A 12,500-nucleotide genomic window follows, 5' to 3' on the forward strand; every position below is an offset into this window, starting at 1 on the left:
ATCCCCTCACTATCCCCTCACTATCCACTCACTATCCCCTCACTATCCCCTCACTATCCCCTCACTATCCCCTCACTATCCCCTCACTATCACCTAACTATCCCCTCACTATCCCGTCACTATCCCGTCACTATCACCTCACTATCCCCTCACTATCCCCTCACTATCCCCACACTATCCCCTCACTAACCCCTCACTATCCCCTCACTATCCCCTCACTATCCACTCACTATCCCCTCACTATCCCCTCACTATCCCCTCACTATCCCTCACTATCCCCCTCACTATCACCTAACTATCCCCTCACTATCCCGTCACTATCCCGTCACTATCACCCCACAATCCCCTCACTATCCCCTCACTATCCCCACACTATCCCCTCACTATCCCCACACTATCCCCTCACTATCCCCTCACTATCCCCTCACTATCCCCTCACTATCCCCTCACTATTCCCTCACTATCCCCTCACTATCCACTCACTATCCCCTCACTATCACCTAACTATCCCCTCACTATCCCCTCACTATCCCCTCACTATCCCCTCACTATCCCCACACTATCCCCTCACTATCCCCTCACTATCACCTAACTATCACCACGCTGTCGCTACCAGAGATTCCTCTCTCACGCGCAGCAACACCATGCTTGACCTTTAACCTTTCATCTTGACCAATCCCAAGAAGTCGTTGGTAACCATATTGGACGGTGCTTTGTGCCTCTGTGTCTTTACTCGTGTTGATTGGTGCCCTGCTACCGTCTGCCGCTCATAGGTGTTAGTGTTATAGTGCTTGCTTCCTTCCTGTGTCTTTGTCGTGTTTATGTGCTTCCTGTGATCCAATGAAACGAATATGATGTCATCCAATCAAACTAATAAAGAATTGGCTGTGACGCTCCACACCTCGTCTGTTCGTCTGTTTGTCCATCTCTCCGTCTGCCTGTCTGTCGGTCCATCTGCCTGTCGGTCTATCTGTCCATCTGTCCATCTGTCCGTCTGCCTGTCTGTATATCTGTCCGTCTGCCTGTCTGTCCATCTGTCCGTCTGCCTGTCTGTATATCTGTCCGTCTGCCTGTCGGTCCATTTGTCCGTCCGTCTGCCTGTCGGTCCATCTGTCCGTTTGCCTGTCTGTCTGTCTGTCCGTCTGCCTGTCTATCTGTCCGTCTGCCTGTCTGTCTGTCTGTCTGTCTGTCTGTCTGTCTGTCTGTCTGTCTGTCTGTCTGTCTGTCCGTCCGTCCGTCCGTCCGTCCGTCCGTCCGTCCGTCCGTCCGTCCGTCCGTCCGTCTGTCTGTCTGTCTGTCCGTCCATCTGTCCGTCTGCCTGTCTGTCCATCTGCCTGTCTGTCTATCTGTCCGTCTGTCTGTCTGTCTGTCCGTCTGTCTGTCTGTCCGTCCATCTGTCCGTCTGCCTGTCTGTCCATCTGTCCGTCCATCTGTCCGTCTGTAATTGCTCAATACCTTTCCCCCTTCTCACCTGTGCGCAGTAGCCTACATTCAGTAGCCTACATTCAGTAGCCTACATTCAGTAGCCTACATTCAGTAGCCTACATTCAGGTGACCCTCCTTGCCACATTAATCCAATAAAAGTGGTACTATTACGATTAGGTTTTCCACCTAGTCTAGTTTAACCTTAGTGTTATCAGTAGACAACCCTCTATTGACAATCCTCTGTACACAACCCATCTGTAGACAAGCTGTTGACTAGAGGAACTCCTCTGCTGCCAATAGTGTGGTGGTGTGGTGGTTGTGTGGTGGTGGTGTGGTGGTGGTGGTGTGGTGGTGGTGGTGTGGTGGTGGTGTGGTGGTGGTGGTGTGGTGGTGGTGTGGTGTGGTGGTGGTGTGGTGTGGTGGTGGTGGTGTGGTGTGGTGTGGTGGTGTTGTGGTGGTGTGGTGGTGGTGGTGGTGTGGTGGTGGTGTGGTGGTGGTGGTGTGGTGGTGGTGTGGTGGTGTGGTGGTGGTGGTGTGGTGTGGTGGTGGTGTGGTGGTGTGGTGTGGTGGTGGTGTGGTGGTGTGGTGGTGTGGTGGTGGTGTGGTGGTGTGGTGGTGGTGTGGTGGTGTGGTGGTGGTGTGGTGTGGTGGTGGTGTGGTGGTGGTGTGGTGGTGTGGTGGTGGTGTGGTGTGGTGGTGGTGTGGTGGTGGTGTGGTGTGGTGGTGGTGTGGTGGTGGTGTGGTGGTGTGGTGGTGGTGTGGTGTGGTGGTGGTGTGGTGGTGGTGTGGTGTGGTGGTGGTGTGGTGGTGGTGTGGTGGTGTGGTGGTGGTGTGGTGTGGTGGTGGTGTGGTGGTGGTGTGGTGTGGTGGTGGTGTGGTGGTGGTGTGGTGGTGTGGTGGTGGTGTGGTGTGGTGGTGGTGTGGTGGTGGTGTGGTGTGGTGGTGGTGTGGTCCTGTTCCATGTGCCTCCTCTAGACTCCTCCTCTATGTCCAGTAGGAAATAGAATGTCACATTTTCATTTCTATGCTGTCTAGCTCTATGTTGCCTAGTTCTATGCTGTCTAGCTCTATGCTGTTACCAAAATAATCAGCGTAAAGTGACTTTCCTCTTTTCTCTCTCTCCATGTTCTCTTTCCCTCTCTCTTTCCATGTCTTTCCCCTGTCCTCTCTCCCTCATGTCCCTCATGTCCCTCTCAAACCCCGACCCCTCCTCCAGCCTGACCCAGCCAGGGGGGGTGAAGATCGACCAGTCCGACCCGACTACGGTGGAGGCTCTGGTGGGACAGACGGTAGTGTTACCCTGCAGAGTCTCTCCAGCTCCATCCTCCACCGTCATAGTGGAGTGGAGGAAAGATGGAGTCCCTCTCACTACTTTTAGGTGAGCACGCTACATTTTGACATCTTAATCATTTAGCAGATGCTCTTATCCAGAACAACTTGAAGGTATTTTTCAACAACTTGAAGGTATTTTCACAATCGTAGTTTATTGAGGAATGTGGAACTCGAATAAAACAGTTTATCAGCAAAATCGGTGGGCGTATAGAAAAGGGATGTTCCCACACTGATACACAGTGTGACTGACTGTACCTTGGTGTATACTGAAGTTTTATATGTATTCTATACTGAAACACAAATCTAAACGCAACATGTAAAGTGTTGATCCCATATTTCATGAGATTTAAATAAAAGCTCCCAGAAATGTTCCCTAAGCACAAAAAGCTGATTTCTCTTCAATTTTGTGCACAAATTTGTTGACATCCCTGTTTGTTAATGAGCATTTCTGCTTTGCTGTTAGTGAGCATTTCTCCTTTGCCAAGAAAATCCATCCACCTGACAGGTGTGGCAAATCAAGAAGCTGATTAAACAGCATGATCATTACACAGGTGCACCTTGTGCTGGGGACAATAAAAGGCCACTCTAAAATGTGCAGTTTTGTCACACAACACAATGCCACAGATGTCTCAAGTTTTGAGGGAGCATGCAATTGGCTGTTGCCAGAGAATTTTATGTTAATTACAATACCATAAACTGGGCTCACAACTGCAGACCACGTGTAACCACGCCAACCCAGGATCTCCACATCCAGCTTCTTCACCTGCAGGATCGTCTGAGATTGAACTGTGGGTTTGCACAACCAAAGAGTTTCTGCACAGACTGTCAAAACCATCTCAGGGCAGCACATCTGCATGTTTTGCATGCTCACCAGGGTCTTGACCTGACTGCAGTGGGCAAATGCTCACCTCCGATGGCCACTAGCACGCGGGAGAAGTGTGCTCTTCACGGATGAATTCTGGTCGTGTGGGCGAGTGGGTAGCTGATGTCAACGTTGTGAACAGAGTGCCCCATGGTGGCAGTGGGGTTATGGTTGGGCAGGCATAAACTACGGACAAGGAACACAATTGCATTTTGAACTTAAATGCGCAGAGATACTGGGATGAGATCCTGAGGCCCATTGTTGTGCCATTCATCTGTCGCCATCACCTCATGTTTCAGCATGATAATGCACGGCCATGTCACAAGGATCTGCACACAATTCCTGGAAGCTGAAAATGTCCCAGTTCTTCCATGGCCTGCATACTCACCAGACATGTCAGCCATTGAGCATGTTTGGGATGCACTGGATCGTCGTGTACATCAGTGTGTTCCAGTTCCCTCCAACATCCAGAAACTTCACACAGCCATTGAAGAGGAGTGGGACAACATTCCACAGGCCACAATCAACAGCCTGATCAACTCTATGTGAAGGAGATGTGTCGCGTTGCATGAGGCAAATGGTGGTCACACCAGATACTGACTGGTTTTCAGAATTTGTAAAAATGTTTTTATTTGAACCTTTATTTAACTAGGCAAGTCAGTAAAGAACAAATTATATTTTTTTTAATGACGGCCTACCCCGGCCAAACCCGGGCGGCACTGGGCGCCGCCCTATGGGGACTCCCAATCGCGGCTGGATGTGATACAGCTTGGATTCGAACCAGAGATTGTAGTGACGCCTCTTGCACTGAGATGCAGACTACTGCGCCACTCGGGATCCACGCCCCTACTTTTTTTTAAAGGTACAGTTGAAGTCGGATGTTTACGTACACCTTAGCTAAATACATTTAAACTCAGTTTTTCACAATTCCTGACATTTAATCCTAGTAAAAATTCCCTGTCTTAGGTCAGTTAGGATCACCACTTTATTTGAAGAATGTGAAATGTCAGAATAATAGTAGAGAGGGATTAATTTCAGCTTTTATTTCTTTCATCACATTCCCAGTGGGTCAGAAGTTTACATACACTCAATTAGTATTTGGTAACATTGCCTTTAAATTGATTAACTTGGGTCAAACGTTTCGTGTGGCATTCCACAAGCTTCCCACAATAAGTTGGGTGAATTTTGGCCCATTCCTCCTGACAGAGCTGGTGTAACTGAGTCAGGTTTGTAGGCCTCCTTGCTCGCACACGCTTTTCCAGTTCTGCCCACACATTTTCTATGGGATTGAGGTCAAGGCTTTGTGATGGCCACTCCAATACCTTGACTTTGTTGTCCTTAAGCCATTTTGCCACAATTTTGGAAGTATGCTTGGGGTCATTGTCCATTTGGAAGAGCCATTTGCAAGCTTTAACTTCCTGACTGATGTCTTGAGATGTTGCTTCAATATATCCACATCATTTTCTTTCCTCGTGATGCCATCTATTTTGTGAAGTGCACCAGTCCCTCCTGCAACAAAGCACCCCCACAACATGATGCTGCCACCCCCGTGCTTCACGGTTGGGATGGTGTTCTTCGGGCTTGCAAGCCTCCCCCTTTTTCCTCCAAACATAACGACCATCAGACCAGAGGACATTTCTCCAAAAAGTACGATCTTTGTCCCCATGTGCAGTTGCAAACCGTAGTCTGGCTTTTTTATGGCGGTTTTGGAGCAGTGGCTTCTTCTTTGTTAAGCGGCCTTTCAGGTTATGTCGATAGAGGATTCGTTTTACTGTGGATATAGATACTTTTGTACCTGTTTCCTCCAGTATCTTCACAAGGTCCTTTGTTGTTATTCTGGGATTGAGTTACACTTTTAGCACCAAAGTACGTTCATCTCTAGGAGACACAACGCGTCTCCTTCCTGAGCGGTATGACGGCTGCGTGGTCCCATGGTGTTTATACTTGCGTACTATTGTTTGTACAGATGAACGTGGTACCTTCAGGCGTTTGGAAATTGCTCCCAAGGATGAACCAGACTTGTGGAGGTCTACAATTTGGTTTTTGAGGTCTTGCCTGATTTCTTTGAATTTTCCCATGATTTCAAGCAAAGAGGCACTGAGTTTGAAGGTAGGCCTTGAAATACATCCACAGGTACACCTCCAATTGACTCAAATGATGTCAATTAGCCTATCAGAAGCTTCTAAAGCCATGACATAATTTTCAGGAATTTTCCAAGCTGTTTAAAGGCACAGTCAACTTAGTGTATGTAAACATCTGACCCACTGGAATTGTGATACAGTGAATTTATAAGTGAAATAATCTGTCTGTAAAAAATTGTTGGAAATATCATTTATGTCATTCACAAAGTAGATGTCCTATCTGACTTGCCAAAACTATAGTTTGTTAACAAGAAATTTGTGGAGTGGTTGAAAAACGAATTTTAATGACTCCAACCTAAGTGGATGTAAACTTCAGACTTCAACTGTAGCTGTGACCAACAGATGAATATCTGTATTCCCAGTCATGTGAAATTCATAGATTAGGGCCTAATTATAAGGGCACAAGGTGAGACCCAGATGCAGACACAGGAGGCAGATGGTTGAGCTCCGATATTTATTATAACAAAGGGAGTAGGCATTTGCAGGTCGGGGACAGGCGAGAGTTCATTAACCAGGTCAGAGTCCTATCAGTACCAGACTGAACGTAAGGATTGGACCAAAATGCAGCGGGAGTGTGTATACTCATCTTCTTTTTATTAGGCAGAAAGAAGGAAAAACAAAACAAAACACACGTATACAAAAACAACAAATCCCATAGAAAAAACACCCCTACTAAATAGGACCTTCAATTAGAGACAACGAGGAACAGCTGCCTCCAATTGAAGGTCAAAACAATAAACTAGACATAGAAATAGAAAAACTAGAAAATAGAACATAGAAATACAAAACATACCCAAAAACCCCGACAACAGAAAACAAACACACCCTCTGCCACGTCCTGACCAAACTACAATAACAAATAACCTTTTTTACTGGTCAGGACGTGACACAGACGATAGGTAGTCTCAAGGTCAGGCCAGGCAAGGGTCAGAAACCAGATTCAAGTACAAAACAGTACAAGTGGATAGGCAGGCTGGTAGTCAGAACAGGCAGAGTGGTCAGGCAGGCGGGTTCGGAGTCAGGACTGGCAAGGAGTCGAAACCAGGAGGACTAGAAACAAACAGAGACTGGGATAAATAGGAGCAAAGAAAACCACTGGTTAACTTTGCAAACAAGACCAACTGGGGCAGAGAGACAGGAAACACAGGGATAAATACACTGGGGCAGAGAGACAGGAAACACAGGGATAAATACACTGGTACAGAGAGACAGGAAACACAGGGATAAATACACTGGGGCAGAGAGACAGGAAACACAGGGATAAATACACTGGCACAGAGAGACAGGAAACACAGGGATAAATACACTGGGGCAGAGAGACAGGAAACACAGGGATAAATACACAGAGAGACAGGAAACACAGGGATAAATACACTGGCACAGAGAGACAGGAAACACAGGGATAAATACACTGGGGCAGAGAGACAGGAAACACAGGGATAAATACACTGGTACAGAGAGACAGGAAACACAGGGATAAATACACTGGGGCAGAGAGACAGGAAACACAGGGATAAATACACTGGCACAGAGAGACAGGAATCACAGGGATAAATACACTGGTATAGAGAGACAGGAAACACAGGGATAAATACACTGGGGAAAACAAGCGACACCTGGAGAGGGGTGGAGACAATCACAAGACAGGTGAAACAGATCAGGGTGTGAAACTAATTTATTTATTTTAAATTGACTGATTTCCTGATATGAACTGTAACTCAGTAAAATCTATGAAATTGTTGCATGTTGGCGTTTTATATTGTTGTTCAGTTTACTGTATTATAAACTGGGTGGTTCGAGCCCTGACCGTATACCACGGGTATGACTAAACATTTATTTTGACTGCTCTAATTACATTGGTAACCAGTTTATAATAGCAATAAGGCGCCTTGGGGAGGGTATGGGATATATGGCCAATATACCACGGCTAAGGGATGTATCCATGGATCTCCACATTGCGTTGTGAGAAGGAACAGCTGTTAGCAGTGGCCATATACCACACCCTCTCAGTCCTTATTGCTTAAATCATATTTTCTGTGTTCTGGACAGATTCTATATACGCTAATGTGCTGGATATTTTAAGTGTGTGCAACTGTAAAATCCTCCCCCCCCCCCCCCCCTCAGGCATCATCCGCAGCCCAATGGTTCCCTGTTAGTTGGTCCTCTAACGAAGGCAGACTCTGGTTGGTTGCTCTGCGTGGCAACGCGTGACCGTGAGAGAGATCACCGTTACGTATACCTGTCCGTCTCAGGTATGTAGAGACAAGTCTGTCACTGTGTTTGTTTTACCATCCTTGTGAGGACCTTGAGCCAAATCACTGTGTGTTTGACAGAGAACTCCAGAGGGCCCCAGGTAGTACAGGACGCGACAGGAAGCCTCCCCCAGGATGGAGCAGACAGGACAGGAGAGACAGGAGTTATACTGCCATCGGTACCTCATCGCCAGCCCTCACCCAAGTAGGAGTCACACACGCACACACACACACACACACACACACACACACACACACACACACACACACACACACACACACACACACACACACACACACACACACACACACCGACACACACCGACACACACACACACACACACACACACACACACACACACACCGACACACACACACACACCGACACACACACACACACACACACACACACACACACACACACACACACACACACACACACACACACACACACACACACACACACACACACACACACACACACACACACACACACACACACACACACACACACACACACACACACACACCGACATACACCCCCCTCCACATAGTCCCGTCCACCAACCCCTTCTCTCTGTGTGTGATGGTTCAGGTTCAGTATAGACCGATCAGGTTTGTCGTCTGTGGAAGGGAAAGCAGGACAGACGGTCAGACTAGCCTGTAAGATCGTCCCACCGTCAGCGCTCTCCTCGGTCAGCATCCAGTGGACCAGAGAAGGACAGACACTTAACTCTCTCAGGTAACAGTGTTAGTCCTGCAAAAAAACAAAAAACTGTTTGGGGTCAGAGCCATGGATTCAGAGATATTTAAAAGAGATCTTAATACCTCTTTATTCAGAGATATTTAAAAGAGATCTTAATACCTCTTTATTCAGAGATATTTAAAAGAGATCTTAATACCTCTTTATTCAGAGATATTTAAAAGAGATCTTAATACCTCTTTATTCAGAGATATTTAAAAGAGATCTTAATACCTCTTTATTCAGAGATATTTAAAAGAGATCTTAATACCTCTTTATTCAGAGATATTTAAAAGAGATCTTAATACCTCTTTATTCAGAGATATTTAAAAGAGATCTTAATACCTCTTTATTCAGAGATATTTAAAAGAGATCTTAATACCTCTTTATTCAGAGATATTTAAAAGAGATCTTAATACCTCTTTATTCAGAGATATTTAAAAGAGATCTTAATACCTCTTTATTCAGAGATATTTAAAAGAGATCTTAATACCTCTTTATTCAGAGATATTTAAAAGAGATCTTAATACCTCTTTATTCAGAGATATTTAAAAGAGATCTTAATACCTCTTTATTCAGAGATATTTAAAAGAGATCTTAATACCTCTTTATTCAGAGATATTTAAAAGAGATCTTAATACCTCTTTATTCAGAGATATTTAAAAGAGATCTTAATACCTTTTTAGCTTTGCTTTTCCATTCAGTTTTTATTGTTATTCTTTAGTTTAGTTTTCCTCTTATGTTCGTTGTGTAGTAAATACTTGTTTTATTTAAAAAAAAAAAAATCTGTGAAGTTCATTGCGTTGCGTTAATGTCTGAAATGTGCTATATAAATAAAGTTTGATTTGATATAGAGAGCTGGGACATTTAAGGTTTCTACAATCTGATGCATTTTACATGACACTACAACATTCTATAACAGCCATGTTATCTCCCCCATTAACATGACACTACAACATTCTATAACAGCCATGTTAGAACCCCATTAACATGACACTACAACATTCTATAACAGCCATGTTAGAACCCCATTAACATGACACTACAACATTCTATAACAGCCATGTTAACTCCCCATTAACATGACACTACAACATTCTATAACAGCCATGTTATCTCCCCATTAACATGACAGTACAACATTCTATAACAGCCATGTTATCTCCCCCATTAACATGACACTACAACATTCTATAACAGCCATGTTAGAACCCCATTAACATGACACTACAACATTCTATAACAGCCATGTTAGAACCCCATTAACATGACACTACAACATTCTATAACAGCCATGTTATCTCCCCCATTAACATGACACTACAACATTCTATAACAGCCATGTTATCTCCCCATTAACATGACACCACAACATTCTATAACAGCCATGTTATCTCCCCCATTAACATGACACTACAACATTCTATAACAGCCATGTTAGAACCCCATTAACATGACACTACAACATTCTATAACAGCCATGTTATCTCCCCATTAACATGACACTACAACATTCTATAACAGCCATGTTAGAACCCCATTAACATGACACTACAACATTCTATAACAGCCATGTTATCTCCCCCATTAACATGACACCACAACATTCTATAACAGCCATGTTAGAACCCCATTAACATGACACTACAACATTCTATAACAGCCATGTTAGAACCCCATTAACATAACACTACAACATTCTATAACAGCCATGTTATCTCCCCATTAACATGACACCACAACATTCTATAACAGCCATGTTAGAACCCCATTAACATGACACTACAACATTCTATAACAGCCATGTTATCTCCCCCATTAACATGACACTACAACATTCTATAACAGCCATGTTATCTCCCCCATTAACATGACACTACAACATTCTATAACAGCCATGTTATCTCCCCATTAACATGACACTACAACATTCTATAACAGCCATGTTATCTCCCCCATTAACATGACACTACAACATTCTATAACAGCCATGTTATCTCCCCCATTAACATGACACTACAACATTCTATAACAGCCATGTTAGAACCCCATTAACATGACACTACAACATTCTATAACAGCCATGTTATCTCCCCCATTAACATGACACTGCAACATTCTATAACAGCCATGTTATCTCCCCCATTAACATGACACTACAACATTCTATAACAGCCATGTTACCTCCCCCATTAACATGACACTACAACATTCTATAACAGCCATGTTAGAACCCCATTAACATGACACCACAACATTCTATAACAGCCATGTTAGAACACCATTAACATGACACTACAACATTCTATAACAGCCATGTTATCTCCCCCATTAACATGACACCACAACATTCTATAACAGCCATGTTATCTCCCCATTAACATGACACCACAACATTCTATAACAGCCATGTTAGAACCCCATTAACATGACACTACAACATTCTATAAAAGCCATGTTATCTCCCCATTAACATGACACTACAACATTCTATAACAGCCATGTTATCTCCCCATTAACATGACACTACAACATTCTATAACAGCCATGTTAGAACCCCATTAACATGACACCACAACATTCTATAACAGCCATGTTAGAACCCCATTAACATGACACTACAACATTCTATAACAGCCATGTTAGAACCCCATTAACATGACACCACAACATTCTATAACAGCCATGTTATCTCCTCCATTAACATGACACTACAACATTCTATAACAGCCATGTTAGAACCCCATTAACATGACACTACAACATTCTATAACAGCCATGTTATCTCCTCCATTAACATGACACTACAACATTCTATAACAGCCATGTTATCTCCCCATTAACATGACACTACAACATTCTATAACAGCCATGTTATCTCCCCCATTAACATGACACTACAACATTCTATAACAGCCATGTTAGAACCCCATTAACATGACACTACAACATTCTATAACAGCCATGTTAGAACCCCATTAACATGACACTACAACATTCTATAAAAGCCATGTTATCTCCCCATTAACATGACACTCCAACATTCTATAACAGCCATGTTAGAACCCCATTAACATGACACTACAACATTCTATAACAGCCATGTTAGAACCCCATTAACATGACACTACAACATTCTATAACAGCCATGTTAGAACCCCATTAACATGACACCACAACATTCTATAACAGCCATGTTAGAACCCCATTAACATGACACTACAACATTCTATAACAGCCATGTTATCTCCCCATTAACATGACACTACAACATTCTATAACAGCCATGTTATCTCCCCCATTAACATGACACTACAACATTCTATAACAGCCATGTTATCTCCCCCATTAACATGACACTACAACATTCTATAACAGCCATGTTAGAACCCCATTAACATTACATGGAGAATATTTAAACAATGATATGTCACTGAATGTCTAGAATTTAGAACAATATATTCCACCTTCTGAAAGTTGTGCCAACTCTCTAAACTGTGGCTCAGGTTGCTCTGTCGTCAACACTTTTGTAGCATACTTTATGTTTAAGGTCCGTGTTAAACTACATTCAGACAGTTGCTTTAGTCAGTCAGTGGTGCACTACACATCTCTATGTGGCCCACAGCAAGACATGTCTTCCCGTTTTACTCTAAGTCAGAGTCTAAAGAGAAAATGCCCATTTTATGAAAATTGTAGAGTGCAATGTTTTCTTATGCCTTGTCTTATTACTGTTTGGAGAAGTTGAA

At 43.8% G+C, this 12,500-nt stretch overlaps 1 protein-coding gene across 1 annotated transcript in view; it reads left to right on the forward strand.

The window, feature by feature from the left end:
* paplna (papilin a, proteoglycan-like sulfated glycoprotein) overlaps positions 1 to 12,500 on the forward strand; it is a 97,032-nt gene that overhangs the window by 80,421 nt on the left and 4,111 nt on the right. Inside the window, exons 21-24 of the mRNA XM_045706122.2 lie at positions 2,642 to 2,803; positions 7,885 to 8,012; positions 8,094 to 8,217; positions 8,608 to 8,754. Of these exons, the coding sequence (XP_045562078.2) occupies positions 2,642 to 2,803; positions 7,885 to 8,012; positions 8,094 to 8,217; positions 8,608 to 8,754 (561 nt within the window). The remainder of the gene's footprint in view (positions 1 to 2,641; positions 2,804 to 7,884; positions 8,013 to 8,093; positions 8,218 to 8,607; positions 8,755 to 12,500) is intronic.

This window comes from Salmo salar, chromosome 01 (assembly GCF_965601325.2).
Source record: "Salmo salar chromosome 01, fSalSal1, whole genome shotgun sequence".
In the NCBI taxonomy this organism is placed as follows: domain Eukaryota; kingdom Metazoa; phylum Chordata; class Actinopteri; order Salmoniformes; family Salmonidae; genus Salmo; species Salmo salar.